Source organism: Somniosus microcephalus, chromosome 13 (assembly GCF_052327205.1).
Source record: "Somniosus microcephalus isolate GS21.2 chromosome 13, FLI_Smic_1.0, whole genome shotgun sequence".
Taxonomy (NCBI): domain Eukaryota; kingdom Metazoa; phylum Chordata; class Chondrichthyes; order Squaliformes; family Somniosidae; genus Somniosus; species Somniosus microcephalus.
The window spans coordinates 33,820,947-33,848,288 of NC_140999.1; the positions used below are offsets into that span (position 1 = coordinate 33,820,947).

The following is a 27,342-nucleotide window of genomic DNA, read 5'->3' on the forward strand; positions in this document are numbered from 1 at the left end:
CACTGCAGCACCGAGCTCAACATCAGCTCCCGCCTCAACATCTACTATAGCACCAACATCTACAGGGAATTCTACTGAAGCATCGACAACTGAATCAATGACAATCACCACCTCACTCACTTCAACAAGTGGTGAGTATACTCGTCCACTTGTATCAGCTCTTTCATTCTGATTCCTTTCAATCTACTGCAAGTTTAGAAACACATAATGAGAACGTAACAATATATTGCAGTGGTATTTTGTGAACTACAATTATGCAGGGGAGAATCATATGCAAATGACACTCGGCACTTTGCTGTTCTTACAACATGGCCATGTTCTGTAACTGAGTAATTTGCAATATATGTCTTTTAACAAAATATAGCAGTGTGTCTTTCATGCACAAACCTTTCTATGTTGTTCCATGTTTACCTCAGTAACTATATCACTTATTTTAATATCTACAGCAGAAACATTGACTGCAAGTACACAGACCTCCACTGCAGCATCGAGCTCTACATCAGTTCCCGCCTCAACATCTACTATCGCGCCAACATCTACAGGTAGTTCTACTGAAGCATCAACAACTGAATCAATGACAACCATCACCCCACTCACTTCAACAAGCAGTGAGTATACTAGTCCACTTTTAGCAGCTCTTTCATTCTTATTCCTTTCAATCTACTGCAAGGTTAGAATATCCATAATGAAAAAGTAACTAAATATTGCAATGGTACGTTGTCAGCTACAATTATGCAGGGGACAATCATGTGCAAATAACACTTGTTGCTGTACTGCTGTTGCTACATGGCTGTGTTATGTTTTGTACAAGCGCAAACAGGGAAGGAGCGCACGTCAACCCTAGCACTCCACCCACCCGCCCCTTCAACCACCATCTTCCCCACCTGCGACAGAGACTGTACGTCCCGCATTGGACTCCTCAGTCATCTGAAAACTCAATTTTAAAGTCATCCTCGGTTCCGAGGGACTGCCTAAGAAGAGAAGATGTTATGTTACCGAGTAATTGGCATTGAATGCGAGTTTTAACAAAATATAGCAGTGCATCATTCATGCACAAACTTTTCTATGTTGTTCCATGATTACCTTAGTAACCACATCACCTATTTTAATATCTACAGCAGAAACATCGACTGCAAGTACACAGACCTCCACTGCAGCACCGAGCTCTACATCAGCTCCCGCCTCATCCACTACAATAGCACCAACATCTACAGGGAGTTCTACTGAAGCATCGACAACTGAATCAATGACAATCACCACCCCACTCACTTCAACAAGTGGTGAGTATACTAGTCCACTTGTATCAGCTGTTCCATTCGATTCTTTTCAATCTCCTGCAAGATTAGAATAAACAGCTTGAAAAAGTAACTAAATATTGCAATGGTATTTTGTGATCTACAATAAGGCAGGGGAGAAAAATGTGCGAATGACACTTGGGGGGAAAAATTCGGTTGCTTTGCGCCTCCTGTTAGCACCCTGTGGCGTTGTGCCGCCAGTGATGATGTCATCGCCGTGCGTAGCACCCCGCTCACGCCCCGGCCACGCTCTTCGGTAGTGCCCCCTGACTTACCACCGAACGCTATGTCTGCTGGGGTCATGGGGGGCTTACCTGTGGTCAGGGTGGCGCTAATTAAAGGTGAGGTGCCGGGCGGCCATTTTTGTTGCTGGCTGCCTGCCAGCACCTGCCCCCGTAGACGTACCCGGCCTCCTCTTCAGAACCCCGCGGAGTGCAGGGCTCCTTTCCCAGCAGTCCGATCCCTAGTGACCCAGAATGGGAGGAAGGGGAGGAAGGCCTGCAGTACCGCGGCACATAGTGCCGCAATATCCCCTCGCAGCGCCACAAGAGGGAGGCGGGGCACTTCCATTAGCACCTGCTTCCCTCTTGGGGTGCTACCGATGAATTTCGGCTGCGCGGTTGCTAATTTTTTCGGGGCGTTACTTTTAGCGCCCCGGCAATGTTAACGCCACAAAAGGGTCGCAACTCAATTTTTCCCCCTTGGTGCTGTACTGCTGTTGCAACATGGCTATGTTATGTTACAGAATAAATTGTATTATCTTTGAGATTTAAGAAAACAGAGCAGTTTGACGCTAATGAACAAATCTTTGTATGTTGTTCCATGCTTTCTGTTTATCTCAACAACTATATCACCTATTTTAATATCTACAGCAGAAACATCGACTGCAAGTACACAGACCTCCACTGCAGCACCGAGCTCTGCATCAGTTCCCGCCTCAACATCTACTATAGCACCAACATCTACAGGGAGTTCTACTGAAGCATCGACAACTGAATCAACGACAATCACCACCCCACTCACTTCAACAAGTGGTGAGTATACTAGTTCACTTTTAGCAGCTCTTTCATTCTGATTCCTTTCAATCTACTGCAAGGTTAGAATAACCATAATGAAAAAGTAACTAAACATTGCAGTGGTATGTCGTCAGTTACAATTATGCAGTGGAGAATCATGTGCAAATGACACTTGGTGCTGTACTGCTGTTGCAACATGGCTATGTTATGCTACGTACAAGCCCAAACAGGGAAGGAGCGCACGTCAACCCTAGCACCCCACCCACCCGCCCCTTCAACAACCATCTGCCCCACCTGTGACAGAGACTGTAGGTCCCGCATTGGACTCATCAGTCACCTGAAAACTCATTTTTAGTGTGGAAGCATGTCATCCTCGGTTCCGAGGGACTGCCCAAGAAGAGAAGTTGTTATGTTACCGAGTAATTGGCATTCAATGTGAGTTTTAACAAAATATAGTCCACTTTTAGCAGCTCTTTCCTTCTGATTCCTTTCAATCTCCTGCAATTTAGAAACACATAATGAGAAAGTAACAAAACATTGCAATGGTATTTTGTGATCTACAATTAGGCAGGGTAGAATCCAGAACAAATCACACACGGTGCTTTACTGCTGTTGCAACATGCCTGTGTTATGTTACTGAGTAATTTGCAATATATGACTTTTAACGAAATATAGCAGTATCTTTACTGCACAAACCTTTGTATGTTGTACCATGTTTTCTGTTTACCTCAGTAAGCACATCACCCATTTTAATAACTACAAAAGAAACATCGACTGTAAGTACACAGACCTCCACTGCAGCACCGAGCTCTACATCAGCTCCTGTCTCATCCACTACAATAGCACCAACATCTACAGGGAGTTCTACTGAAGCATCGATAACTGAATCAATGACAATCACCACCCCACTCACTTCAACAAGTGGTGAGTATACTAGTCCACTTGTGTCAACTCTTTCATTCTGATTCCTTTCAATCTACTGCAAGTTTAGAAACACATCAACTTTTACCAGCTGCTTAATTCCAATCTACTGCAAGTTTAGAAACACATAATGAGAAAGTAACAAAATATTGTTATGTTATGTTGACGGCTACAATTATGCAGGGTAGAATCCTGTCCAAATGAGAGTTGGTGCTTTAGTCGTGCACTTTTATCAGCTGTTCCATTCTGATTCATAGAATTACATAGGATAGACGGCACAGAAACAGGCCATTCGGCCCAACCAGTCCATGCCGGCGTTTATGCTCCACTCGAGCCTCCTTTCGTCTTTCCTCATCTAAATCTATCAGCATAACCCTCTATTCCCTTCTCCCTCATATGCTTGTATAGCCTCCCCTTAAATGCATCTATACTTTTCACTTCAACCACTCCCTGTGATAGTGAGTTCCACATTCTCACCACTCTTTGGGTAAAGTAGTTTCTTCTGAATTCCCTATTGGATTTCTTGGTGACTATCTTATATTGATGACCTCTAGTTATGCACTTCCCCACAAGTAGAAACATTGGTTGCGATTTTGCCGGTGCTCAGTGGGTGGGTTTGGAGGCCGGTCAGAGTTTAAATTTGTTTTGATTGACAGCGGGTCCCGAACCCGCCATCAACCCGCCTCCACACAACTTTACCAAGTGTCGAGTCTGGGAATCCCGATCTGAGCCGTCACCAAGAAGCAATTAAGGCAGTTAACAGCTTGTTAACTGCCTAGATAATCCGATTTTAGTAGGCTCTTCCCATTTTACCAGATTTTCAGCATGTTCCACGCCGTTCCCAAAATACGCCAGCTGATTGTGCCAGATTCAGCAACTACGCAAATTCTTGACAGCTGCTCCAACAGCATAAAAGTGGTCCTTTAACATGGCTGATTTCCAAATGACAGAACTTTGTTTTTGGAGGTTTTGGAACACTTTTTGCAGGTCTGTTGAACTTGTAATTGGTTAAGGTGAGATCCATTTGCACTGTGACCTCCTTCGAACACCCTCTCTCCACATTGCCTGAGTGCTTATAACATCTATTCCTCAACTGAGATATAAACCAGCAGAATGGGAACCATTTATATCCTTTCACCCTGGTCCTCAGAATTGGAGGAAGAGCAGCCGCGGTAGCAGCAGAATGAGGCACAACAGCAACAGCAACAACAGGAGCGCCAACCTCCTGCTCAGCCACCTGATGCTGCACAGAGCAGAGGGCGTCAGCGCAGGGCTGCACGTCGCCGCAGGAGATACCCCCAACACAGGGTTTACAGGCCGAGGAAGAGTTTCCACAAGATGAGTGAGCAGCAGTACCAAAGGAGGCTGAGACTTTTGTGAGACGTAGTCGCTGACATCTGCGCAATGCTGCACCAACACCTGCAGCCCAGAGGAGCGGGTGGACACTCCTTACCAGTGGTTGTCAAAGTCACCACTGCACTCAACTTTTTTGCTTTAGTGTCCTTCCAGGGATCATCAGCAGACATCAGCGGCATCTCCCAGTCGGCCGCACACTCTTGCATCACGCAGGTTACCGATGCCCTCTTTGCAAAGGCGCATAATTACATCCACTTCTCCACGGATGAAGCAAGTTTAACCGCGCGTGCGGTTGGCTTTGCAAATATGGCAGATTTCCCAAGGGTGCAGGGCATCGTAGACTGCACACACGTGACCATTAAGGCACCCCATCACAATCCAGCTGTACTTGTGATTACACTCCTTTAACGTCCAGCTGGTGTGTAACCACAGGAAGAGCATTTCGCATGTTTGTGTCAAGTACCATGGCAGGTCCATGTCTCGTTCATCTTGCGGCAGTCTAGTGTGCCTCAGCTCTTCAATCCGCCAACCCAACTTTCCAGATGATTACTTGGAGACAAGGGCTATCCCCTGAAAATGTGGCTAATGATGCCATTAAGGAGGCCATCGAACGAAGCTGAGGAGCGCTACAATGCCAGTCACATTTCCAGCAGACCATCATCGAGCAAACCATCGGCTTGCTCAAAATACGATTCAGATGCCTCAACAGATCAGGTGGAGCCCGACAGTACTCACCAGCCAGGGTCTCCAGAATCATCGTGGTCTTCTGCGCCCTGCACAACATCGCACTGCAGCGTGGCTTACCGCTGCCTGAGGAATAAGTGGCTCAGCACACATCCTCCTCAGAGGAGGAGGAGGATGAGGGGGAGGAGGAGGAGGAAGAGGAACACCTTGTGGAGGCGGATGTGCCAGTTCCACCAGCACGCGAGCACATTGCTGGCCGTGATGCAAGGGGTGCACTAATCCATGCCAGATTTGTTTAAGTTTATGCAGCAATCACATGTGGCTGCCACCTTTTTAATACAACAAACATCATCTGTACAATAAAGTGTGGGTTCCTATCACTCTCAACACCATCATTACAGATGAAACGTGCCCTGACACCTCACTGTGACACTTCCATTTCTGGGCACACAGAGGCCAACTCTTTGAATGTTTGCCATCGCATTTCTTTATTAGAATGGAAATTAGGAAGATAATCTTAAATTTGTATAACATCAACACCCAGGTGACTACCCTTGTGATTATTTGTGTGTTAACTTTCTCTTACGCGTGCTTCTATGTGGTGCTTCCCCTGTGGCTTCAGCAGATGTGGAGGCACCTTGCTCACTTCCATGCTACTTCTGCTTCAACAGCTTTGGCGGGCATCCTCTGGGTTTGGGAGCCTGGGAGGACCCGGCAACAGTCTGCTCCTCCTGCGGCTGTGCAGGAGCTGAGACGACCATCTCAGTTGGGTGAGGAATCTGGGGCTCTGACCGAGGGCTCCGCTGTGGCATGGGAGTGTGAGCGCTTGGAGAGGAGCCCACACTTCCTTGTTGTCAACCACCAACATCCCTCTCATGAATCAGCCACATCTCAGTGCTGGCAAGTAGCAGGAGAGCAACTTGCTGCACTTCAGGGGGGCCATGAGGACCCATATCTGCAATGGCAGTACTCCTCAAAAAGACGTCCATGAAGCTCTGGCCTCTCTGCTCAATAGCTGCCCATCGCTCCTCCAGAGATGTCAGTCTATTCTGAACAGTCACCATGTTTTCCTTACTCTGCCAACTTACTTCCTCCATGGCCGTAGTCATCCTTTTCCCGCAGGTTGCCATCCTATCCATGGTCGTGCTTTGATGCGCCAATGCCTCCACCATTGCATTGCTTATGTTTGAGATGGACTCCTCCATTCTCTGCACCGTAGATGCAAAAATTGTCAGAGGCTCCTGCACTTGTTGCTGAATTTCCAGCATCGCTCTGTTTCTGGATTGCCCAAGAGGCACAGGGTCCACATGCAGCTGAGCCGAGCTGGGAGGGCTCTACAGCCTCCAACGAGGACTCTCCACTGCTGTCCCTGTCTCCACCATCTGCTGATGCTCACTTGTGAGCTGCGATACACCAGGTGACAACACTAATCTATCTCGTGAATGAGCCACTGAGGTGCGCGTTTCTGCGCTGGTGCTGGGTGCGCTCAATTCTGCTGACACTGCGCCCTCAGAGGTTGCAGCTTCCTCCGAGGTGTCTTCCAGCTCTTCCTCCTGGACAGTGGGGAGGGGGGCTCTCGATGGTCCTGTGGGGGAGTAAAGGCATGAATTAGACATGTGATATTAACATAGCAGGCACATCAAATTGTACAGATGATCAGTACTCAATCTGAATGAACATTGTAATGTTATCTTATATCTTAGTATTAAGAGGCTTACGAGTAGATATCGTTGAGTACTCTTTATTAGGTCTTGAGTCAGTGCCAGCTCGTGCAGTACTGCCGCATGGCCAAGATGGCTTCCTATTTATACGACTGCCGTCAAGCAGCTGTCTTTACTACAGCTACCATAAAGCAGCTGTCTTTACTACAGCTACAGTTATCTGTACATCTTTCCCCCTCAACGATGACATAAACAGTAAACACCATAACATAACATAACATAACACATAGAACACATATTAACAACATATAAAAACAGTCAGTGTAACTACTATTAATTACTATTAACAACATGTAAAAACTGTCAGTGTAACTATACCTTGCAATAACTGCCGGTACATATAAACACTACCCACACCCAGAAGTCCATTAGCTGTTTACAGTCTTTCCCTTGTCTACAGGTCGAGTCTAACGACAGGCTTTCTGGTGCGCTGTGACCTGCGTAGCTGAGCGGGTATTTGCTGGGCCAACCCAGTTGTGTCCATTAAATTCATTTCTGTACCACACGAATCCCTTGTGTTATTGTCACCCCTGTGTACTTCATCACTTTGTGGCATTGCCCTCGTCTCCTCGTCACTCTGTCGGATTTCCATCATCAGCTCATCCTCTCTGTCCTCCTGCGGCTGATAGGTCTCGGTGGTTTTCAGTAGGTGCCTCCTGTTTCTGCGATAAACATTGCCATTTTCTGTCATGACACTGTATGACCTGGGGGCGACCTGTTGTAGAATGGTGGCTCTTTGATTCCATGACCCAGGCAGTGGCTGTGCAGTCATGGAGCGCTTTTTGTTTCCGCTGAAGTTTCTGGGCCTTGTTTGCCCATATCTCATCTCTGTGATCAGGTGTGACATGCCTGGGAAGTCGAGTACGGATTTTGCGACCCAGTAAGAGCTCAGCTGGAGACTTGCCACTTTCCAGCGGGGCCGCCCTGTACGACATCATGGCCAGATATGGGTCAGTGTTGCTGTGTGCTGCTTTCTTTAATAGTCTTTTCACAATCTGTACCCCCTTCTCCGCTTTTCCATTGGCTTGAGGGTAGAGCGGGCTGGAGGTTACATGCTTAAACTCATACTCTGTAGCAAACGACTGAAACTCATGACTGGCATAGGGAGAGCCATTATCAGAGACCAGAGTTAGAGGGATGCCCTGCCTGGAAAAGATTGACTTCAGGTGAGTTATCACAGCTCTTGACGTGGTGCTGGGTAGGAGAGCAATCTCAGGATAATTAGAGTAATAATCAATAACTAACAAATAGTCTTTTCCTTCGTAGTGAAAAATATCAGTTCCTACCTTTTCCCAAGGTTGTGATGGGAGCTCTGTGGTAATGAGGGGCTCTTTTGTTTGCTTGTAGTGATACTCCTGACATGTAGCACACTCACTGATCATCTGGTCAATATCAGAGTTCATGTTTGGCCAGTAGAGTGCCTCACATGCTCTCCTTTTTGACTTTTCCACACCCAGGTGCCCTTCATGTATCCTGTGAAGCATTTCTCGTTACATAGAGATGGGCACTACAATCCTGTCACACTTAAGCAGCAGTCCATTGACCACAGAAAGCTCAGACTGAATATGATGATATTGTTTACATGACCCTTTCTTCCAACCCTCTTGAAGATTTCTCATCACTTTCCTCAGAACAGGGTCCTTTGATGTCTCTGTGGCTATCTTTGATAGTTGTTCCTGTGAGGCGGGCAATGCTGCATAGACCATATCCACATGAAGGGCCAAATCCTCTTCTGTTTCACTGTTTTGTGTGGCACAAGGTGCAGCCCTGGATAGTGTATCTGCTATGAACATTTGTGTCCCTGGCACATATGTGAGCTCAAAATCATAACATTGTAGTCTCATCATTAGGCGCTGTATCCGTGATGACATGTCACACTGATTCTTTTTTGCGATCCCTAGCAGTGGCTTATGGTCAGTTTCTCGGATAACCTTGGGAAGTCTATAGATGTAGGTATGAAATTTTTCACACCCAAATGCCAAGCCCAGGCACTCCTCTATTTGCGCATACCACACTCTGTAGCCGTCATGGAACGTGACGCATATGCCACTGGTCGCAATTCTCCTTCATCTTCCTGTAGAAGGACAGCCCCTAATCCATCCTTAGAGGCTTCTGTGGACACTTTTGTCCTCTTTTCAGGGCAGAAGAACTTCAGTAGGGGTTCACTTGCTAGAATGTGTAGCAGCCCCTTTCGTTCATTCTCATGTTCATGTCCCCATTGGAACTCTGTCTCTTGGTGCAGCAGTTTTCTCAAGTGAGCGATTTTCACTGCCAGATTTGGAATGAATTTCCCTAGCTAATTAACCATGCCAAGGGCCCGCTGAACCCCTTTCTTGTCCTTTGGTTTTTCCATGTCATGTATGGCCTTTACCTTTGATTTGTCTGGCTGAATCCCTTCTGCAGAAATCTTGTCCCCGAGGAATGTGATTTCATTGACGCTGAACTGACATTTGTCTTTATTTAGTTTGAGTCCATACTGCCGTATCCTCTGAAATGTTTTTTCCAGTCTGGTGTCGTGCTCTCTCTGAGTGGAGCCCCATACTACCAGATCATCCACGTACACCCGCACACCATCCAGGCCCTCGATGATTTGCTCCATTGCTCTGTGGAAGATTTCTGGGGCGGAGCTAATACCGAAGGGCAGGTGCTGGTAAGAGTATTGACCAAACGGGGTGTTAAAGGTGCACAGCTTAGCACTTTCTTCATCAAGTTTCAGCTGCCAGAATCCATGCGAGGCATCCATCTTGGAGAAGAATTTTGCTCCTGTCATTTCGCTGACTATTTCCTCTTTCTTAGGGATTTGCTAGTGCTCTCTTTTTATATTAGCGTTAAGGTCCTTGGAATCCATGCAGACATGCAATTTATCAGTCTTTTTTGAATTGACGCAAACCATGGAATTTACCCAGTCAGTCGGTTCCTCAGTCTTCTTTATGACACCTAGTCCCTCCATGCGGTCTAGCTTTTTCCGCAGTTTCTCACGGAGGGCCACCGGAACTCTCCTGGGTGCGTGAATCACAGGTTGTGCGTCATCTCTCAGTTTGAAGGAGTATGTAAAGGGCAGTGCTCCGAAACCCTGAAATACATCTGCATACTTGTGTGTTATAGCATCATGCTTTATATTTGTACTGTCTTGGGGGGCACTCTGCACACAGTTCAGTTCATTAATAGTATAGACTCGTTTTACCAAGCCCAAATCCACACATGCCTTATCCCCCAACAGTGACTCATGTCCTTCAGGCACTATAACAAACGTCAATGGGTGAATGCGATTTTTTACCTTAACATTCAGCCTACACGTTCCTTTTGTTTCAATATTTTGTCCATTGTACGCCTTCAAAGCCACTGTCTTGTTCAGTATTTTTGGTCTCACTTTGAGATTCCGTGCATCACTCCAGCTTATGAGGTTTGCCTTAGCACCTGTATCTAGCTTGAAGGGAACAATGGTGCCATTTACCAGCAAGGGGGCTATCCAAACTTCAGTCTTTAGTCCTACGGAATGTACTTCCTTTTCCATATCTTTACTCTGTTTTAAGTCATTTTGCACCATTCTAACATACAAAGTTGTGTCTTCAGCCTCAATAGCATGCACTGTCTTTTTATCTTCGGTTTTCTCTTCCCAAAAGCACATTTTAGCAAAGTGATTCCTGCCTTTACATTTTGCGCAGTTCTTCCCATAAGCCGGACATTGTCTTGCCACGTGTCTATTGCCACACTGTCTGCAATCGTATGGCGTCATAGTCCTGAACTCTGTGCGCCCTCTTCTGTCCCTTCTGTGTACTACATCCACTGGTAGGTTGTCCAGTCCCAGCGCTCTCACGCCCGTTGCTGTAGTTCTCCCATCGAATGTTTGCGTGTGCATGGCTGAGAGTTCACTAGCATGACATATTTTTACTGCAGCATCCAAAGTTAAGTCATTGTCCCTAAGCATTCTCTCCCTCACCTTCTTGTCAAGTATTCCGAAAATGACCTGATCGCGTATCATCGATTCCTTCAAGTCTCCAAAGTTACATGTTTGTGCTTTTGTTTTCAAGTCCATCAGAAAACCATCAAAGGATTCTCCTTGCTTTTGCACGCAGGAGCGAAAAACAAATCTCTCGAACGTTTCATTCTTTTTAGGTGTGCAGTATTTATCGAACAAATCTATCACCTTGTCCAGATCATTTTTGTCATCTTCAGCTGCAAACGTAAATGTATTATACAGCTCGATTGCCTGTGAGCCAGCCACTGTTAGCAACAAAGCTACCTTATGTGTTCCAGAGCTAGTTGTGGCTTCGATCGCTGTGAGGTAGAGAAGAAAGCGTTGTTTGAAATCGCGCCAATTTTCGTCCAGATTTCCTTCAAGTTGCAGGCTAGTCAGTGGTTTTATCCCTTCCATTGTTGTGGTATGCTCGTATCGTGTGTTCTATAAATCCTGGTACCATGTAATGTTATCTTATATCTTAGTATTAAGAGGCTTATGAGTAGATGTCGTTGAGTACTCTTTATTAGGTCTTGAGTCAGTGCCAGCTCATGCAGTACTGCCGCATGGCCAAGATGGCTTCCTATTTATACGACTGCCATCAAGCAGCTGTCTTTACTACAACTACCGTAAAGCAGCTGTCTTTACTACAGCTACAGTTATCTGTACAAACATCAGAAGCCATATCATTCACTTATCTGAATGAAAGGGCAGCAAATCTATCCTGTCACCAGCTTGCTCTACTGCGCCGGTCTGACCGTCCCCCACTTCCAGATCCTCAACACCTCCAAGGATGTCCAGAGCAGCCTCCTCAGCGGTAGTCAGCTGGGCAATGGATGGTGGCCCTCCTCCTGTCCTGCCCCTCTCCCTCTTATTGTGGGCTTTCTTTTCCTGCAATGAGGGACACAAGTGGAGTTTGAGTGAGAATGTTGGAGTGAGTGTAGAGAATCCATAGCACAGATGCTTAGAGGGAGACAAAATGGAGTGAGGTGCCAATACCAAGGTCCCTCCCTGTGCATTGTTAGTTGTTGTCATTGCATAACTGTGATATCGAGTGTGAGGGGTGCATAGTAGAATAGTGAAGTGATTGTGTACATCGAGAGAGAGGGATGGTTAAGGGTGCAAGGGATGCAAGGGTAAAGTGGAATGTGCAGGAGTAGGTTGACAATGCAGAGTGCTGGTGATGAGAGGAGATGGGTAACAGATTGAAGGTAAGAGTGATGATATAATCACTTTTGCTGTGCGTATGAGGTCATTGCACCTCTTCCTGCACTAAACCCAGGTGCGACCACACAATGACCTGGTGCTCACCTCCTCAGCAATTTGCAGCCAGGCTGCTTTGGTTTGCTGAGGAGGCTTCCTCTGGCCGTTAGAGGGGAAGAGTACCTCTTGGCGCCCTCTCACTCCCTCCACAAGAACATGGAGGGAGTCATCATTGAATCTGGGAGAAGCCTTGGGTCTTGCAGCAGTCACTCTGTGAAGTGGCACAACTAGAAGCAGCAGAAGAGCATTGACCAGAAACAATAAGGATGCATGGGCCTCTTAAATACAACTGGCTGAAAGACGTAAGCAGAGGCGAGCAGCAGACCCGAGGCCACTGGTTGGGCCTGGTGGCACGCACAACAGGCTTAATCAGCCCACTTAACGCAAATTTGCAAGTGGAGGGCAGCTGATAGCGGCAGCGGGACCGGAACCCGCCGAGCATCAAAGCCGCCTCCACTCGGAAAATCACGGCCATTCTCTCTGTATCCACTCTATCAAAAGCTTTCATAATTTTAAAGACCTCTATTAGATCACCCCTCAGCCTTCTTTTTTCAAGTGAAATAAGACCCAGGCTGTTCATCCTTTCCTGATATGTATACCCTCGCATTTCTGGTTCATCCTTGTAAATCTGCTCTGTACAATCTCCAGTGCCTCTTTATCCATTTTATAATATGGCGACCAGAACTGTACGTGGTACTCTAAGTGTGGTCCAACCAAGGTTCGATACAGGTTTAACATAACTTCCCTACCTTTCAATTCTATACCTCTACAAATAAACCAGAGTGCTTGGTTTGCTTTATTTATGGCCTTGCTAACCTGTGTCACAACTTTTAGTGGTTTGTGTATTTGTACTCCGAGATCGCTTTGTTCCTCTACCCCACCTAGACTTGCACCTGCCAAGTAATAAGTGACCTCCCTATTCTTCCTACCAAAACATAATACCTCACATTTATCTGTGTTGAACTTCATTCGCCAATTATATGCCCATTCTGCAAGTTTATTAATGTCCTCCTGAAATTTCGTGCAGTCATCCTCAGTATTGACTGTCCCCCCCCCAATTTGTTGTCATCTGCAAATTTAGAAATTGTGTTTTTGATTCCAAAGTCTAAATTGTTAATATAAATTGTGAACAGTGGTCCCAGCACTGATCCTTGTGGAACACCACTACCCACCTTTTGCCACTGTCAATAGCTACCTTTTACCCCTACTCTCTGCTTTCTGTCTTGAAGCCAGCTAGCTATCCATTCTGCTACTTGTCTCCTGCCTCTGCATTCTCTGACCTTGTTCATCAGTCAATTATGGGGTACCTTATCGAAGGCCTTTTGAAAATCTAGATAAATTACATCTACTGCATTACCATTGTCTACTCTCTCTGTTACCTCTTCAAAAAATTCAATGAGGTTGGTCAAGCAAGACTTTCCCTTTTGAAATCCATGCTGACTATTCATTGCTATGTTTTTGGTTTCTAGATGTTCTTCTATTTTCTCTTTTAGTAGGGATTCCATTATTTTTCCTACCACCGATGTTAAGCTGACTGGTCTATAATTCCCTGGACAAAACCTTCCTTTACTTTGATGTGCCTGTAAAATATTTTACTATTTTGTTTTATGTTCCTTGATAATTTAATTTCATAGTTCCTCTTTGCCTTCCTAATTGTTTTTTTGACTTCTCTCATAATCTCTTTGTATTCTCCCCTGCTGTCTACGTACTTAATGTATGCTTCTTTCCTTACCTTCAATTGTTCCCTTATGGCTTTATTCATCCATGGAGTCTCATTATTGTTTAGTTTGTTCTTTCCTTTTAGCAGAATATATTGTTCCTGCACTCTGTTGAACACTGTTTCAAATGTTTCCCATTACTGTTCTACATCGTTGTTTGCCAATATTGTTGCCCACTTTATTATCCCAAGTTCTGTTCTCAGACCCTCAAGATCAGCTTTTCTCCAATCTATTACCCTGGTTTTCTTCGTATTATGGTCACTATTGCCTTGGTGTTCCCCTACTTTTACTTCTCTTATCTGTTCTGGTTCATTCCCCATTACTAGATCCAGCAGCGAATCCTCCCTTGTTGGGCTTTTTACATAATGGGCAGGATTTTCATTAGGCCATGGAGGCAGGATTGGAGGTGTGTGGGGGGTTAAAATCCCGAAATCGGGGGGCACGAACCGATCCCGCCCCCAACCCGCCTCCATGCCAGTTTCAAAGGAGGCGGGTACCTGACCCGCACTGGGACCCGCCTCCCCGAGGTGGGAAGGGGATTAGTGCCAATTAACTGCCTGTTAACAGGTAGTTAACAGGCAGTTTTTAGCCTAATCCCTATTTTCATTCTTGAAGTGCGGGATTCCCGACGGCTCCAAACCATGCCAAGTTATCGAGGTGGGCCATCAGGCTGAAGGGCTTGGCGGGGTCGAGATGTCCGGTGTTCAGGTGAGTGATGGGTGCATGAGTGCAGAGGTAAGTGTGTTTGGTGTGTTTAAAGTGTTTAAAGAAGTTTTACTTACCTTTACAGCCTTCCTTCCTTCAGGTCTCGAGAGTCCCTCATCTCACCGGCACAGAAAGCAGAATGGCCGCGATCTGTCAAAAATGGCAGCATTCAGCTTTCTGTTCCGGAGAGATCTCTAAATCATCCTGAGACGAAGGTATTAACTTGGAGTACAGATTGTCAGTGTTTGACAGCTTCAAACAGCTGTGAAACGCTGATATTTCATCTGTCAAAAGGTCTTGACAGATGAAATATCAATCTGTGACGTCACCTGTTGCCAGGAGGCCTTTAATTGGCCTGCTGAGCCCGCTGGGCGGGCTCAACAAGGTCAATCAAGTGAAAATCGCGTGGGTTGGCTACAGCTCGATGGAGGCGGGACTACAACTCCGAAAGTTGCAGTCCCGCCTCCTACCCGCCTCCTCAATGAAAATCCAGCCCAATGTGTTAGAAAGGAATCCTGTACAAATTGTAGGAACTCCATTCCCTTATCCCCTTTACCTAACTCTTCTGTCAAATTAATATCGGGGTAGTTGTAATCCTCCATGATTATTATTCTATGTTTTTTACTCATTTACCTAATTTGTCTGCATATTTCTTCCCCCACCTCCTTTCCACTATTAGGTGGTCTGTAGACTATACCTATTAATGTGATTGATCCTTTATTATCTTTTATCTCAATCCATATGGATTCTATTTTTGTCTTGCTGATAGCTGTGTCACTTTTTTCTACTGCCATTATATTATCCCAATAAGTACAGCTACTCCACCTCCCCTTTTTCCCTCTCTATCTTTTCTAAATATGTTATACTCTGCAATGTTTAATTCCCAGTCTTGATTTTTCTGTAGCCATGTCTCGGTAAGCCCTACTATGTCTGGTTCCTTGCAATGCATGATTGCCTCCAGCACCCCTGTTTTATTACAGACACTGTGTGCATTGCTGTGGAGACAGTTTAACTAATTTTTCATAGGATTTCCTCTCACTTTATGTTTAACCATCTTTTTAGACTCCTGTTCTATAACTCTATTTATTCCCTTGCCATCAATGTCCTCCCTTACTTTATTCTTTCCTATGCTCTCTTTTCCTGTTTTGTTTATAATTAGGCTGGTTACGTTTCTTGTAGATCCCTTCCCCCAGCTTACTAGTTAAAGCCTTTGCCAACTCCCTATTTACCCTTTCCGTTAGGACACGGGACCCATCCTGGTTCAGGTGGAGCCCATCCCATCGGTACAACTCCATCCTGTCCCAGAACTGATACCAGTGTCCCATGAAAAGGAACCCCTCTTTCCCACACCAGCCCTTTAGCCACGTGTTAATTCTCCTGATCTGTCCTGTCAACCTACTGCAAGTTTAGAAATACATTATGAGAAAGTAACAAAATATTGTGGTGTTATGTTTTCAGCTACAATTATGCAGGGGAGAATCATGTGCAAATCAGAGTTAGTGCTTTACTGCTGTTTCAACATGACTATGTTATGTCTCTGAGTAATTTGCATTATCTATGAGATTTAACAAATCTATCAGTTTGTCTTTAATGTACAAGTCTTTGTATGTTGTTCCATGTTTTCTGTTTACCTCAATAACGACAACACCTATTTTAATATTGACAGCAGAAACATCAACTGCAAGTACTCAGACCTCCACTGCAGCACCGAGCTCTACATCAGCTCCTGCCTCATCCACTACAATAGCACCAACATCTACAGGGAGTTCTACTGAAGCATCGACAACTGAAATGACAACAATCACAACCCCACTCACTTCAACAAGTGGTGAGTATCCTCATGCCCTTTTATCAGCTGTTTCATTCCAATCTACTACAAGTTTAGTAACACACAATGAAAAAGTAACTAAATATTGTAGTTTCATATTGTCAGCTACAATTATGCAGGGGAGAATCATGTGCAAATGACACTTGGTGCTGTACTGCTGTTGCAAGATGGCTATGTTATGTAACTGAATAAATTGCATTATATATGACTTTTAGCAAAACATAGCAGTTTGTCTTTAATGCACAAATCTTAGCATGCTGTTCCATGTTTTCTGTAAACCTTCCCTCATAACTACATCACCTATTTTAATAACAGCAGAAACATCGACTGCAAGTACACAGACCTCCACTGCAGCACCGAGCTCTACATCAGCTCCCGCCTCATCCACTACAATAGCACCAACATCTACAGGGAGTTCTACTGAAGCATCGACAACTGAATCAACGACAATCACCACCACACTCACTTCAACAAGTGGTGAGTATACTAGCCCACTTGTATCAGCTGTTCCATTCGTGCACTCTAGCAGCTGATTCATTCCAATCTACTACAAGTTTAGAAACACGTAATGAAAAAGTAACTAAGTATTGTAGTTTCATCTTGTCAGCTACAATTTTGCAGGGAGAATCATGTGCAAAAGACACATCGATAACTGGGCAGAGAAACACCCACCCCATCCCAAGTCTGCTGTGTCTAATTGAATAAGTCAAAGTTTGGCAGAGCCAGAGTCTGCTGCAACATTAACTCCCCATCCTGTGCCAACATGGGAATTCTACCCCACACTCACCTAATGCAGCCGTACCTATGGCTGATGCATGAACATTGGCGTAACATTTTGAATGTTCTATTTTGTGCAACAGAATCATCATCTATTCTGACACCATCAGCAACAGGAACTCTTTCTACATCTATTCAAACTTCCATAACAGTGCCTGAAACAAGCTCAGCCACGCCAGTGACCTCCAGTGAAGCATCCACAACACGAACAATCAGCCTAATGACAGGTACAGACAGAAGCAACAGAGAGATAATGAATAAAAGTATTGAGTACAGTATATTTATGTAGAGATTCCATCAATTATCTTGATCTTTTTGTCTGAGAAGTATATTTTTGTACCATCATTTGAAATGTTTTTTGTTTTTTTGATTTGAATGTTTTGAAGTATAGAGTAGATTTTTTGCCCGAGTAGATTTCAGGCAGCTAGCCAGTGGAACCCACCGGCCGGCCGCCCGATAGACCTGACGGGAAGTCCGGTGCATTTTGAGGGCCCGGCCTCATTAGTATTGGGTCAGCGGGCTGCAGGTGGAATCTTATGAAATTTCAAATGGAATTAACCAGGAGATTTCTGTGGTTCTCCACCCAGGCGCACGGCATTGCCTAGTTACAATGACTATCGCAAACTCAGGCAAATTGGAGCTCATGGCTGTATAGCAAGGTAAATGGACAGGTTCCTCTATGGGCGTGTTCTCCAACTTGACCAATATCTGATATTCAATGCGCCTGGGTACACATCCAGAAAGATCTCCCTTAATGGCTCGGATTTTGCTGCACTAGTAAAAGCGAGGCTGTCAGCATTCACTATAATAACTGGGTAAAACTAACAGCAACTTCTGGCATCATCACATGCACAGTTAAACACGGAAATCCGGGCGTTCTTGTCAGTGAGACCCTGCTCCGCCATAGGCTGTGCAGTTGCTGTCTTCGCTGATGGAATCTGCACTGAAATCACTTTTAAGGCATTAACTTAGGCTAATTACCAATATTATCGTACTGAAGACCAATGGAAAACTTAATCCTCGTTCAATCAGGACTACCTGAGTTTTAAATGGCGTAGCAAGTCATAATTACTGCTGAACAAACTCTCTGGCCCTGAAAAATTAATTTTACAAGTGTGGAGTCTCATTCCCTCAGAAGAAAATTAATGTTGCAGATTTAAAAATAAATGTAAAAAATGTTTTAATATAGTTTTTGGCCTAGAAATTCGGTTGTTTGCGCCAGCGATTGGCGCCTAAAGAGCCTGAGAATTGGGGTGTTACCCAATGTTCGGGTGGGCGCAATGAAGATAGCAACACCTCACATATTGAGTATCCATTCAGCGCTTGCGCTAACTCTTAGCGCGCACCCGCATGCGCAGGCAGATCATGACGTCATTTCAGTGTGCAACGCCTTTTTGGCGCCCCTGACCGGATATTCGGTGGCGCCTGGAACCTTTCCGCCTGGCGCTATTAGTGACAGTTGGATGGAACGTTCCCAGGCCCTTCTCGGAGTCGGGGGGGCGCTATTTAAAGGGGACAGCTCTAGTATAAAAGCTGCAGCCACTTGGCCTGTTCATTCTGATCGTTGCTGGAGAGAGTTGGTGAACTACTGTTGCACAGTATTTTTCGGATTTAGCCTTCGGAGACTTGGGCCTGCAGCCCTGTCCGGAGCAGTTGGAGCGCTAGACATTACTGCATGTTGCCCGTCTGGCATAGCATTGGGAGCTGCTTTGGAGGGGAACGTCCTCATGGCCGGACACTTGGAAGGGGCACAGAGACGGCGGGAGAGAGGGCCGGGATTGGCCAGAAGGAGGAGGGGCAATGGAGGTCGCCCAATCCGACGATACGCTGCGAGGGTTTTCAGGCAGCAGGTGTCATACCTTACCATGTCGGAGGAGCAGTGCCTGCGAAGGCTCAGATTCGGTAAGGAGGTTGTGACTGAGCTGTGCCACCTGCTTGCTGAAGATCTGCAGCCGCGTCTACGGTGCAGGACCTCTCTGTCGGTGGCCGTCAAAGTGACTGTTGCCCTGAACTTTTACTCCAGCAGATCCTTTCAGTCAGCCACTGGGGACATTGCGAATATATCACAATTTGCAGTGCATTGTTGCATCCGGCAAGTGACAGCTGCCCTCTATAGAAGGAGGCGTCAATTAATCACCTTCCCTGTGACCCTGGAGAAGCAGGCGGAGCGGGCGCCATTACAGAATCCTGAGGAGTTCCGCAACCGCAAGAGGTTCCACTCCCTCAATGTCCAGCTGGTCTGTGACAACCGCCAGATGATCATGGCAGTCAACGCACAATTCCCTGGGAGCAGCCACGATGCGTTCATCCTGCGGCAGACCTCAGTTTCTGACTTTTTTGAGGGCCTGGCTCACCCCCTTCTTGGCGACAAGGGCTATCCTCTCTGCCCATGGCTCATGACCCCACTCCGTTTGCCCGCCACCCTGGCAGAAGAGCTTTACAACAGCAGCCATCAGGCGACCAGGAACATTGTGGAGCACACTATTGGTGTGCTCAAACAGCGTTTCCGCTGTCTAGATCATTCGGGGGGAGCCCTGCAGTACTCGCCGGAGCAAGTGGGTCGCATCGTCGTCATCTGCTGCATGCTCCACAACTTGGCCATTCGACGAACCCAGCCAATGCCAGCCGACCCTCAAGGTCCAGCAGAGCAGGCGGACGAGGAGGAGGAGGAGCAGGAGGAAGAGCAGGCGGACGAGGAGGAGGAGGAGGAGCATGCGGACGAGGAGGAGGAGGAGGAGGAGGAAGATGGGAGGGCTCCTGAAACTGGAAGGGCCGTCCGTCAGAGGCTCATAAGGACTCGGTTCTAGGCCCCTCTGACGGAATGATGGGTGTCATTCGTCCTGCGCACTTCGGCTCGTACAAAGCCTATGAAGGCCACCATGAGTGTAAATAGTTACGAGTACCATTGTAAATAAAAAAAAATCTTTATTGTCAAAAAAGTTCTTCCTTCCAGCATAACAACGTCATGTCAACAGAAACCATAACTAACAAAACAACAGTTAACTCTCTGGCAAAGCCGCAAAACTAAACAAACCATCACAAACAATCACAACAGGTGAGGGCATCCTTGAATTTGGAGAAAGAAACGTCTCAGCACCTCCCTCTACTGCTGGCCCCTTGATGGAGACCGACTTCTCTTTCGCGGTCGGCCCCTTCCCTCCCTGCTGCTCCTACGTAATTGAACCCCAGTGGCGGCGTCAAGGCTGGGGGAAGCCTGCTGACTGTCTGGAAGCGCAGAAACCCCTGAGGGACGGCCTGGACGACCTCTGGGCTTGGAGGGTGCAGAGGCTAGCTGCTTGAACTGGGCATGGCTGGAAGCAGTGTGCACTGCAGGTGGTGGCAGCTGCACTGCAGACGTTCCCGCGGTGGCATGAGCAATGGTCACCTGCCGAGAGAGGACACCTGCACCATGGTCGGACGACACACTGGCTCTCTGAGGGGACCGGTTCGGATCATCCGCCACAATCGACTGCTCCACTGATTCCTGGCCTCGTGTGGTACTGGAAGGGCCCGGGGTGATCCTAGCTGATGCAGATAGGGTGGCAGCAGTGAGAGTTCGCGTTGCATCAATCTGGGTGTGGACGAGGCCAGCAAGTGACTGCGTGGCAGCAGTGAGGACCTGTGTGGCAGGTGCCAGTGCTTTGGAGAAGCCCTGGACAGTTCTTTCCATTGCTTCGGACAAGGCCGGAGCAGTCCGTTCCACTGCCTCGGACAAGCCCTGGACAGACCTTTCCAGGGATTGTCCGAAGCTCTGAACAGTCCTTTCCATAGCGGCCTCGAAGCCCTGGACAGTCCTCTCCATTGCTGCCCCAAAGCCCTGGACAATCCTCTCCATTGCTGCCCCAAAGTCCAGCACACTCTTTGCCAGTGTTTCTATCGACTGAGGCATCCTCCCCACTGCAGCCATAAGCTCAGTGTGCCTGAGCCGGGCCTGGGTGCTCATTTCAGCCAGGCTACGCACCTCCTCTGCACTCTGTGCAGCAGTCATCGTTCCCTGCCTTGCCCTCCAGGGAGCCGGTGGCCGAACTTGCCTACCCCCCTCGCGTTGCTGCAGGCCGCTTGTTCCGGCAACTGGCTCCTCATCAGAGCCGCCCCCCCCTCCCCTCCAGGGAACTACTATCCCTAGTCTGCAGATGTGTAGGCTCCCCTGAGGCTGGAACGGATGGTCCGGCTTCCTCCTGATCCTCGCCTCCGGAGGCACTGGCACTGGCAGCTTCAGGGCCCGGATCCCGAGCTGGTGATGCAGCATCTGAAAGCAGGGAGGTGGAAGAGTGGCTTTAGCAAAAGGACAGGTTGGCAGCAAGGGATGCCAGGTTGCGGCAAGGCTCTGACATGGCTCCACAGTGAGAAAGCATGCTGGCGGGGGGACCAAGTGGAAGGAGACAGCTGTAAAAGGTGAGAACCTTACCATCGCTGTCGACAATGGGGTCGGCAGCTGCAGTGGTAACAGGACCACTCAGACGTCCTCCAAGAATCTGGTGCACTCTCTCCTCAAGATCCGTGAGAGTGACCACTTGTGGAGGTCCTCCACCGGTTCGAAGCTGGTTTTTGCGAATCTTTGCCAGCTTGGTCTGCAGGGGAAAGAAGGGGAAGTTATGTTACATGATGCCCTGAGCGATCATCTCATGCCCCCCATGGTGGAAGAGCCCTTACATGATGCCCTGAGTGATCATCTCATGCCCCCCATGGTGGAAGAGCCCTTACATGATGCCCTGAGTGATCATCTCATGCCCCCCCATGGTGGAAGAGCCCTTACATGATGCCCTGAGTCAAATGTTAATGTGTGTGCCCAGAAAGAGCCATGGGTGCTTGCTGACTCATGGCCATTGGGGCATCGGGCACCCTGTAGCCATAAAGTCAGGTGCAGATGGAGGGATTCAGAAGTTTGCATAAACACCACTCACCCTCACGACCCGAGTGAGGTTGTTGAATTTCTTCCTGCACTGTACAGGGCTCCTGGTCACCATGCTGCTGGAGTTGACCCTCTGAGAAACATCCCTCCAAGCTCGGCGGTATTCCTTTTGATTCGGCCTCCTGCCATTGTCTGGGTACAGAACATCTCGACGGCGCTCCACTGTGGCCACCAATTGCTCCAGAGCCTCATTGCTGAAGCGCTCTGCTCTCTGTCTCACCTTCTCCATCTGGTCCAAGTTTTTTGTGCCAGAGAAGGGCCTGCGCCGATTCTGAGGCCTACAAGGCGCTGAGTGTGGAAGCTGAGGCTGACTGACCCACCCCTTTAAGAGCCGGCCGGCGCCTGGAAGTCTCGTGGTTATCGGTAATTGAGAGCACCTGCGCTGCGCCCGTCCGCGCCAATATTGGGTTGCGCTGGAAGTTTTGCGCCTTAGGAGTCCCGTGCAACGTCTGAATTCGCGCCTCAATCACCTTTGGGGGTGATGCAACCCAATATCGCGCCAGGCGGCGATAAGTTGCATCTGGCTATAAACTTTGCGCAGCGCCAGTTCTAACGCCTCAAGCGGGGCTATACCCAATTTCTAGGCCTTTGTGTTTTGCACTTTTATATATTTCCTTCAATCCTATGTATATGACCCAGTCTTTATTTTGCTTCCTGTATAATGATTTAAATTTAATTTATATTTCCTGTTTTTTTACTTACTATGCCGTTTATGAGGATTCTTCAATCTGACTTATTGAACAGCTTCCCTGCAACTTTACCTGCTCACAGATGCCACAGATCCTCTGTAGATGATGCAGAATTCAAACTGACGCCAGAAGAGTAGAAATCTCTGCTGTCAAGTCCGCTAAAATCTATGGGCAACTGTACACGAGGTGAATGGCAAAAGCCGTTCCTTCGCCGCTCACATTAAAATCCGGGCCGATAAGTTGTATTCCTTACTTGGATAGGTTTAAATTTTTGACCTCATTTTGCGTTGCACCTCTTTCTTTTCTAGTGGAACCCTCCATTGTACCTGTAATAGACAATCCAGCTCAAGAAACACAGGCAAAAGAAATTAATGTAACCTTCACTGTGCTCACACTGCCATTCGCACCAAGTCTACAAAATCTCAGTTCCCCATTGTACGCGGCTCAATCAAGCAATATTCTTGGCAAGGTAAGCATGTTATCTAAGTCATTAGGGAAGAAAATGTTATATTTCATTTCACTTTTCATACTAAAATGTAAAATTTTAATTCCCTACAGCTCAATAATCTGTATGCCAATAGCAAAGTAAATTCAACATTCTCGAATTGTCGATCTGTATCTTTCAGGTAAGAAATTAACTGTTACTGTGAAAGTTCCATGTCAAAATAAATGCACAAACTATATTGATGTTCAAGTGACCTGAATAATTACATAATGCAAAAAATAAAATTACATAAAGAGTGTAAGAAAATTCTTCACTCAGTGTGGCAATCTGATGAGGTAATTTCCTAACAGTATTGTTGCAATCCCCACACACTCAACCTTCGTCAACTTAACAGAACTAATCCTACTATCTCCCTCACACAGCGAAAACCACCCCAGATTAACATAAGTGTGTGACTGTGACGTACTTCATACATCTTGGCATGTGGCCCCTGCTCCAAGAGAGTGACATTGCCTCAGTAATTGAATAACGTACCTGTAGGCAAACAGGGGATGCTACAGGAACTCTTCCTTTATTAGACTACAGACGTCCTGAAATAATAGGGACAACCTCAGAGTATTGGGTTTGATAGAACAATACTAATATAATTATTATATCCTATTCAAGATAATGAAAAAAGATCAGAGATTGTAAATATAAGTACAGTATTATCTCTTTGAGCCTCAGAGATCAATGTAGCAGGTACACAGGATTTTGAATGAACTAATGCTGTTCAGGAATGCCCACTCAGATGATTGGACGAAGCTGGAGAACACCTCAAATCACAGTGTCCCATCCTCTGTGGGTGAGAGGTGATCAGGCAACCTGTCGACTGGAAGGTTTCAGCAACCTATTGTTGACCTGGGTAGGGGCCAAGTGCAGCACATCCACTAACCTGCATTGAGTTCTGTAGAAAGCCTCCTGCCAATGAATAACCTCAGCCTTATCAATGTGTACAGCTGTGCAAGATCCTCACTGTCTTTTCAAATGTGATGTAATATACCATCATTCAAGAAAAAATGATTATTCAGTTGATTTCAGAAATCTATTCATGAAAGAGATTATACGTTTCTAATGTTGACAGCTATTCAGTTAGTCAGTATCATGTTGAAGATTTTAAAACGAATTAACCACCTGGTATTTGTACGTGGCAGACCTGCAAGTGATGGAAACAGTACAGTTGAGGCAATCTGTACTTTCAAAAAGAGTGCTACTGCCCAGCAAGTTGACAAAGTTCTACTCTACCATGAATTCCAAGACAACACAAAAAACATCACCACCTTAGGAACATATTCACTGGACAGCAACAGCCTCTTCATAGATGGTATATGCTCACTTTAATTAAATATATATTTATTTCTATTTATACTGTGACCAGTTAAAACTTTATTTTATAGACTGACTCTCTCCAGCTGCACTGTCATACTGCCATCACCTCTCTCGCAAGTGATGCTGTAACCATACTAATCTCTGGGTTCACCCTCATCCCTGGTCTGCTAGTTCTCTGTCACTCCTGATCTGTTGGCTTTCTCACTCACCCCTGAACTGTTGACTCTCTCTCTCCTGATCTGTTGGCTTTCTCACTCTCTCCTGATCTGCTGCCTCTCACTCTCTCCTGATCTGTTGACTCACTCACTCCTGATCTGCTGCCTCTCACTCTCTCCTGATCTGCTGCCTCTCACTCTCTCCTGATCTGCTGCCTCTCACTCACTCCTGATCTGCTGCCTCTCACTCTCTCCTGATCTGCTACCTCTCACTCTCTCCTGATCTGCTGCCTCTCACTCTCTCCTGATCTGCTGCCTCTCACTCACTCCTCATCTGCTGCCTCTCACTCTCTCCTGATCTGCTACCTCTCACTCTCTCCTGATGTGCTGCCTCTCACTGACTCCTGATCTGCTACCTCTCACTCTCTCCTGATCTGCTGACTCTCACTCTCTCCTGATCTGCTGCCTCTCACTGACTCCTGATCTGCTACCTCTCACTCTCTCCTGATCTGCAACCTCTCACTCTCTCCTGATCTGTTGACTCTCACTCTCCTGATCTGCTGCCTCTCACTCTCTCCTGATCTGTTGACTCTCACTCTCTCCTGATCTGCTGCCTCTCACTCACTCCTGATCTGCTACCTCTCACTCTCTCCTGATCTGCTGCCTCTCACTCTCTCCTGATCTGTTGACTCTCACTCTCTCCTGATCTGCTACCTCTCACTCTCCCCTGATCTGTTGACTCTCACTCTCTCCTGATCTGTTGCCTCTCACTCTCTCCTGATCTACTGCCTCTCACTCTCTCCTGATCTGCCACCTCTCACTCGCGCCTGATCTGCTGCCTCTCACTCTCTCCTGATCTGCTGCCTCTCACTCTCTCCTGATCTGCTGCCTCTCACTCACTCCTGATCTGCTGCCTCTCACTCTCTCCTGATCTGCTGCCTCTCACTCTCTCCTGATCTGCTGCCTCTCACTCTCTCCTGATCTGCTGCCTCTCACTCTCTCCTGATCTGCTGCCTCTCACTCTCTCCTGATCTGCTGCCTCTCACTCTATCCTGATCTGCTGCCTCTCACTCTCTCCTGATCTGCTACCTCTCACTCTCTCCTGATCTGCTGCCTCCCACTCTCTCCTGATCTGCTACCTCTCACTCTCTCCTGATCTGCTGCCTCTCACTCTCTCCTGATCTGCTGCCTCTCACTCTCTCCTGATCTGCTGCCTCTCACTCTCTCCTGATCTGCTGCCTCTCACTCTCTCCTGATCTGCTGCCTCTCACTCTCTCCTGATCTGCTACCTCTCACTCTCTCCTGATCTGCTGCCTCTCACTCTCTCCTGATCTGCTACCTCTCACTCTCTCCTGATCTGCTACCTCTCACTCTCTCCTGATCTGCTGCCTCTCACTCTCTCCTGATCTGCTGCCTCTCACTCTCTCCTGATCTGCTGCCTCTCACTCTCTCCTGATCTGCTACCTCTCACTCGCTCCTGATCTGCTGCCTCTCACTCTCTCCTGATCTGCTGCCTCTCACTCTCTCCTGATCTGCTACCTCTCACTCGCTCCTGATCTGCTGCCTCTCACTCTCTCCTGATCTGCTGACTCTCATTCACTCCTGATCTGCTGCCTCTCACTCTCTCCTGATCTGCTACCTCTCACTCTCTCCTGATCTGCTGCCTCTCACTCTCTCCTGATCTGCTGCCTCTCACTCTCTCCTGATCTGCTGCCTCTCACTCTCTCCTGATCTGCTGCCTCTCACTCTCTTCTGATCTGTTGACTCTCACTCTCTCCTGATCTGCTACCTCTCACTCTCTCCTGATCTGCTGCCTCTCTCTCTCCTGATCTGCTGCCTCTCACTCTCTCCTGATCTGCTGCCTCTCACTCTCTCCTGATCTGCTGACTCTCTCACTCCTGATCTGCTGCCTCTCACTCACTCCTGATCTGCTACCTCTCACTCTCTCCTGATCTGCTACCTCTCACTCGCTCCTGATCTGCTGCCTCTCACTCACTCCTGATCTGCTGCCTCTCACTCGCTCCTGATCTGCTGCCTCTCACTCTCTCCTGATCTGTTGACTCTCACTCTCTCCTGATCTGCTGCCTCTCACTCTCTCCTGATCTGCTGACTCACTCTCTCCTGATCTGCTGCCTCTCACTCTCTCCTGATCTGTTGACTCTCACTCTCTCCTGATCTGCTGCCTCTCACTCTCTCCTGATCTGCTACCTCTCACTCTCTCCTGATCTGCTGCCCCTCTCTCTCTCCTGATCTGCTGCCTCTCTCTCTCTCCTGATCTGCTGACTCACTCTCTCCTGATCTGCTGCCTCTCACTCTCTCCTGATCTGTTGACTCTCACTCTCTCCTGATCTGCTGCCTCTCACTCTCTCCTGATCTGCTGCCTCTCACTCACTCCTGATCTGCTACCTCTCACTCTCTCCTGATCTGCTCCCTCTCTCACTCCTGATCTGCTGCCTCTCACTCTCTCCTGATCTGCTGCCTCTCACTCTCTCCTGATCTGCTGCCTCTCACTCTCTCCTGATCTGCTGCCT

General features: G+C 47.2%; 1 protein-coding gene across 1 annotated transcript in view; it reads left to right on the top strand.

Annotated features, from left to right (window-relative positions):
• Positions 1–27,342, top strand: part of LOC147108199 (mucin-16-like) — a 259,597-nt gene that overhangs the window by 101,043 nt on the left and 131,212 nt on the right. Inside the window, exons 18-23 of the mRNA XM_086005995.1 lie at positions 447–542; positions 16,096–16,178; positions 17,326–17,469; positions 23,152–23,312; positions 23,402–23,469; positions 24,482–24,651. Of these exons, the coding sequence (XP_085862121.1) occupies positions 447–542; positions 16,096–16,178; positions 17,326–17,469; positions 23,152–23,312; positions 23,402–23,469; positions 24,482–24,651 (722 nt within the window). The remainder of the gene's footprint in view (positions 1–446; positions 543–16,095; positions 16,179–17,325; positions 17,470–23,151; positions 23,313–23,401; positions 23,470–24,481; positions 24,652–27,342) is intronic.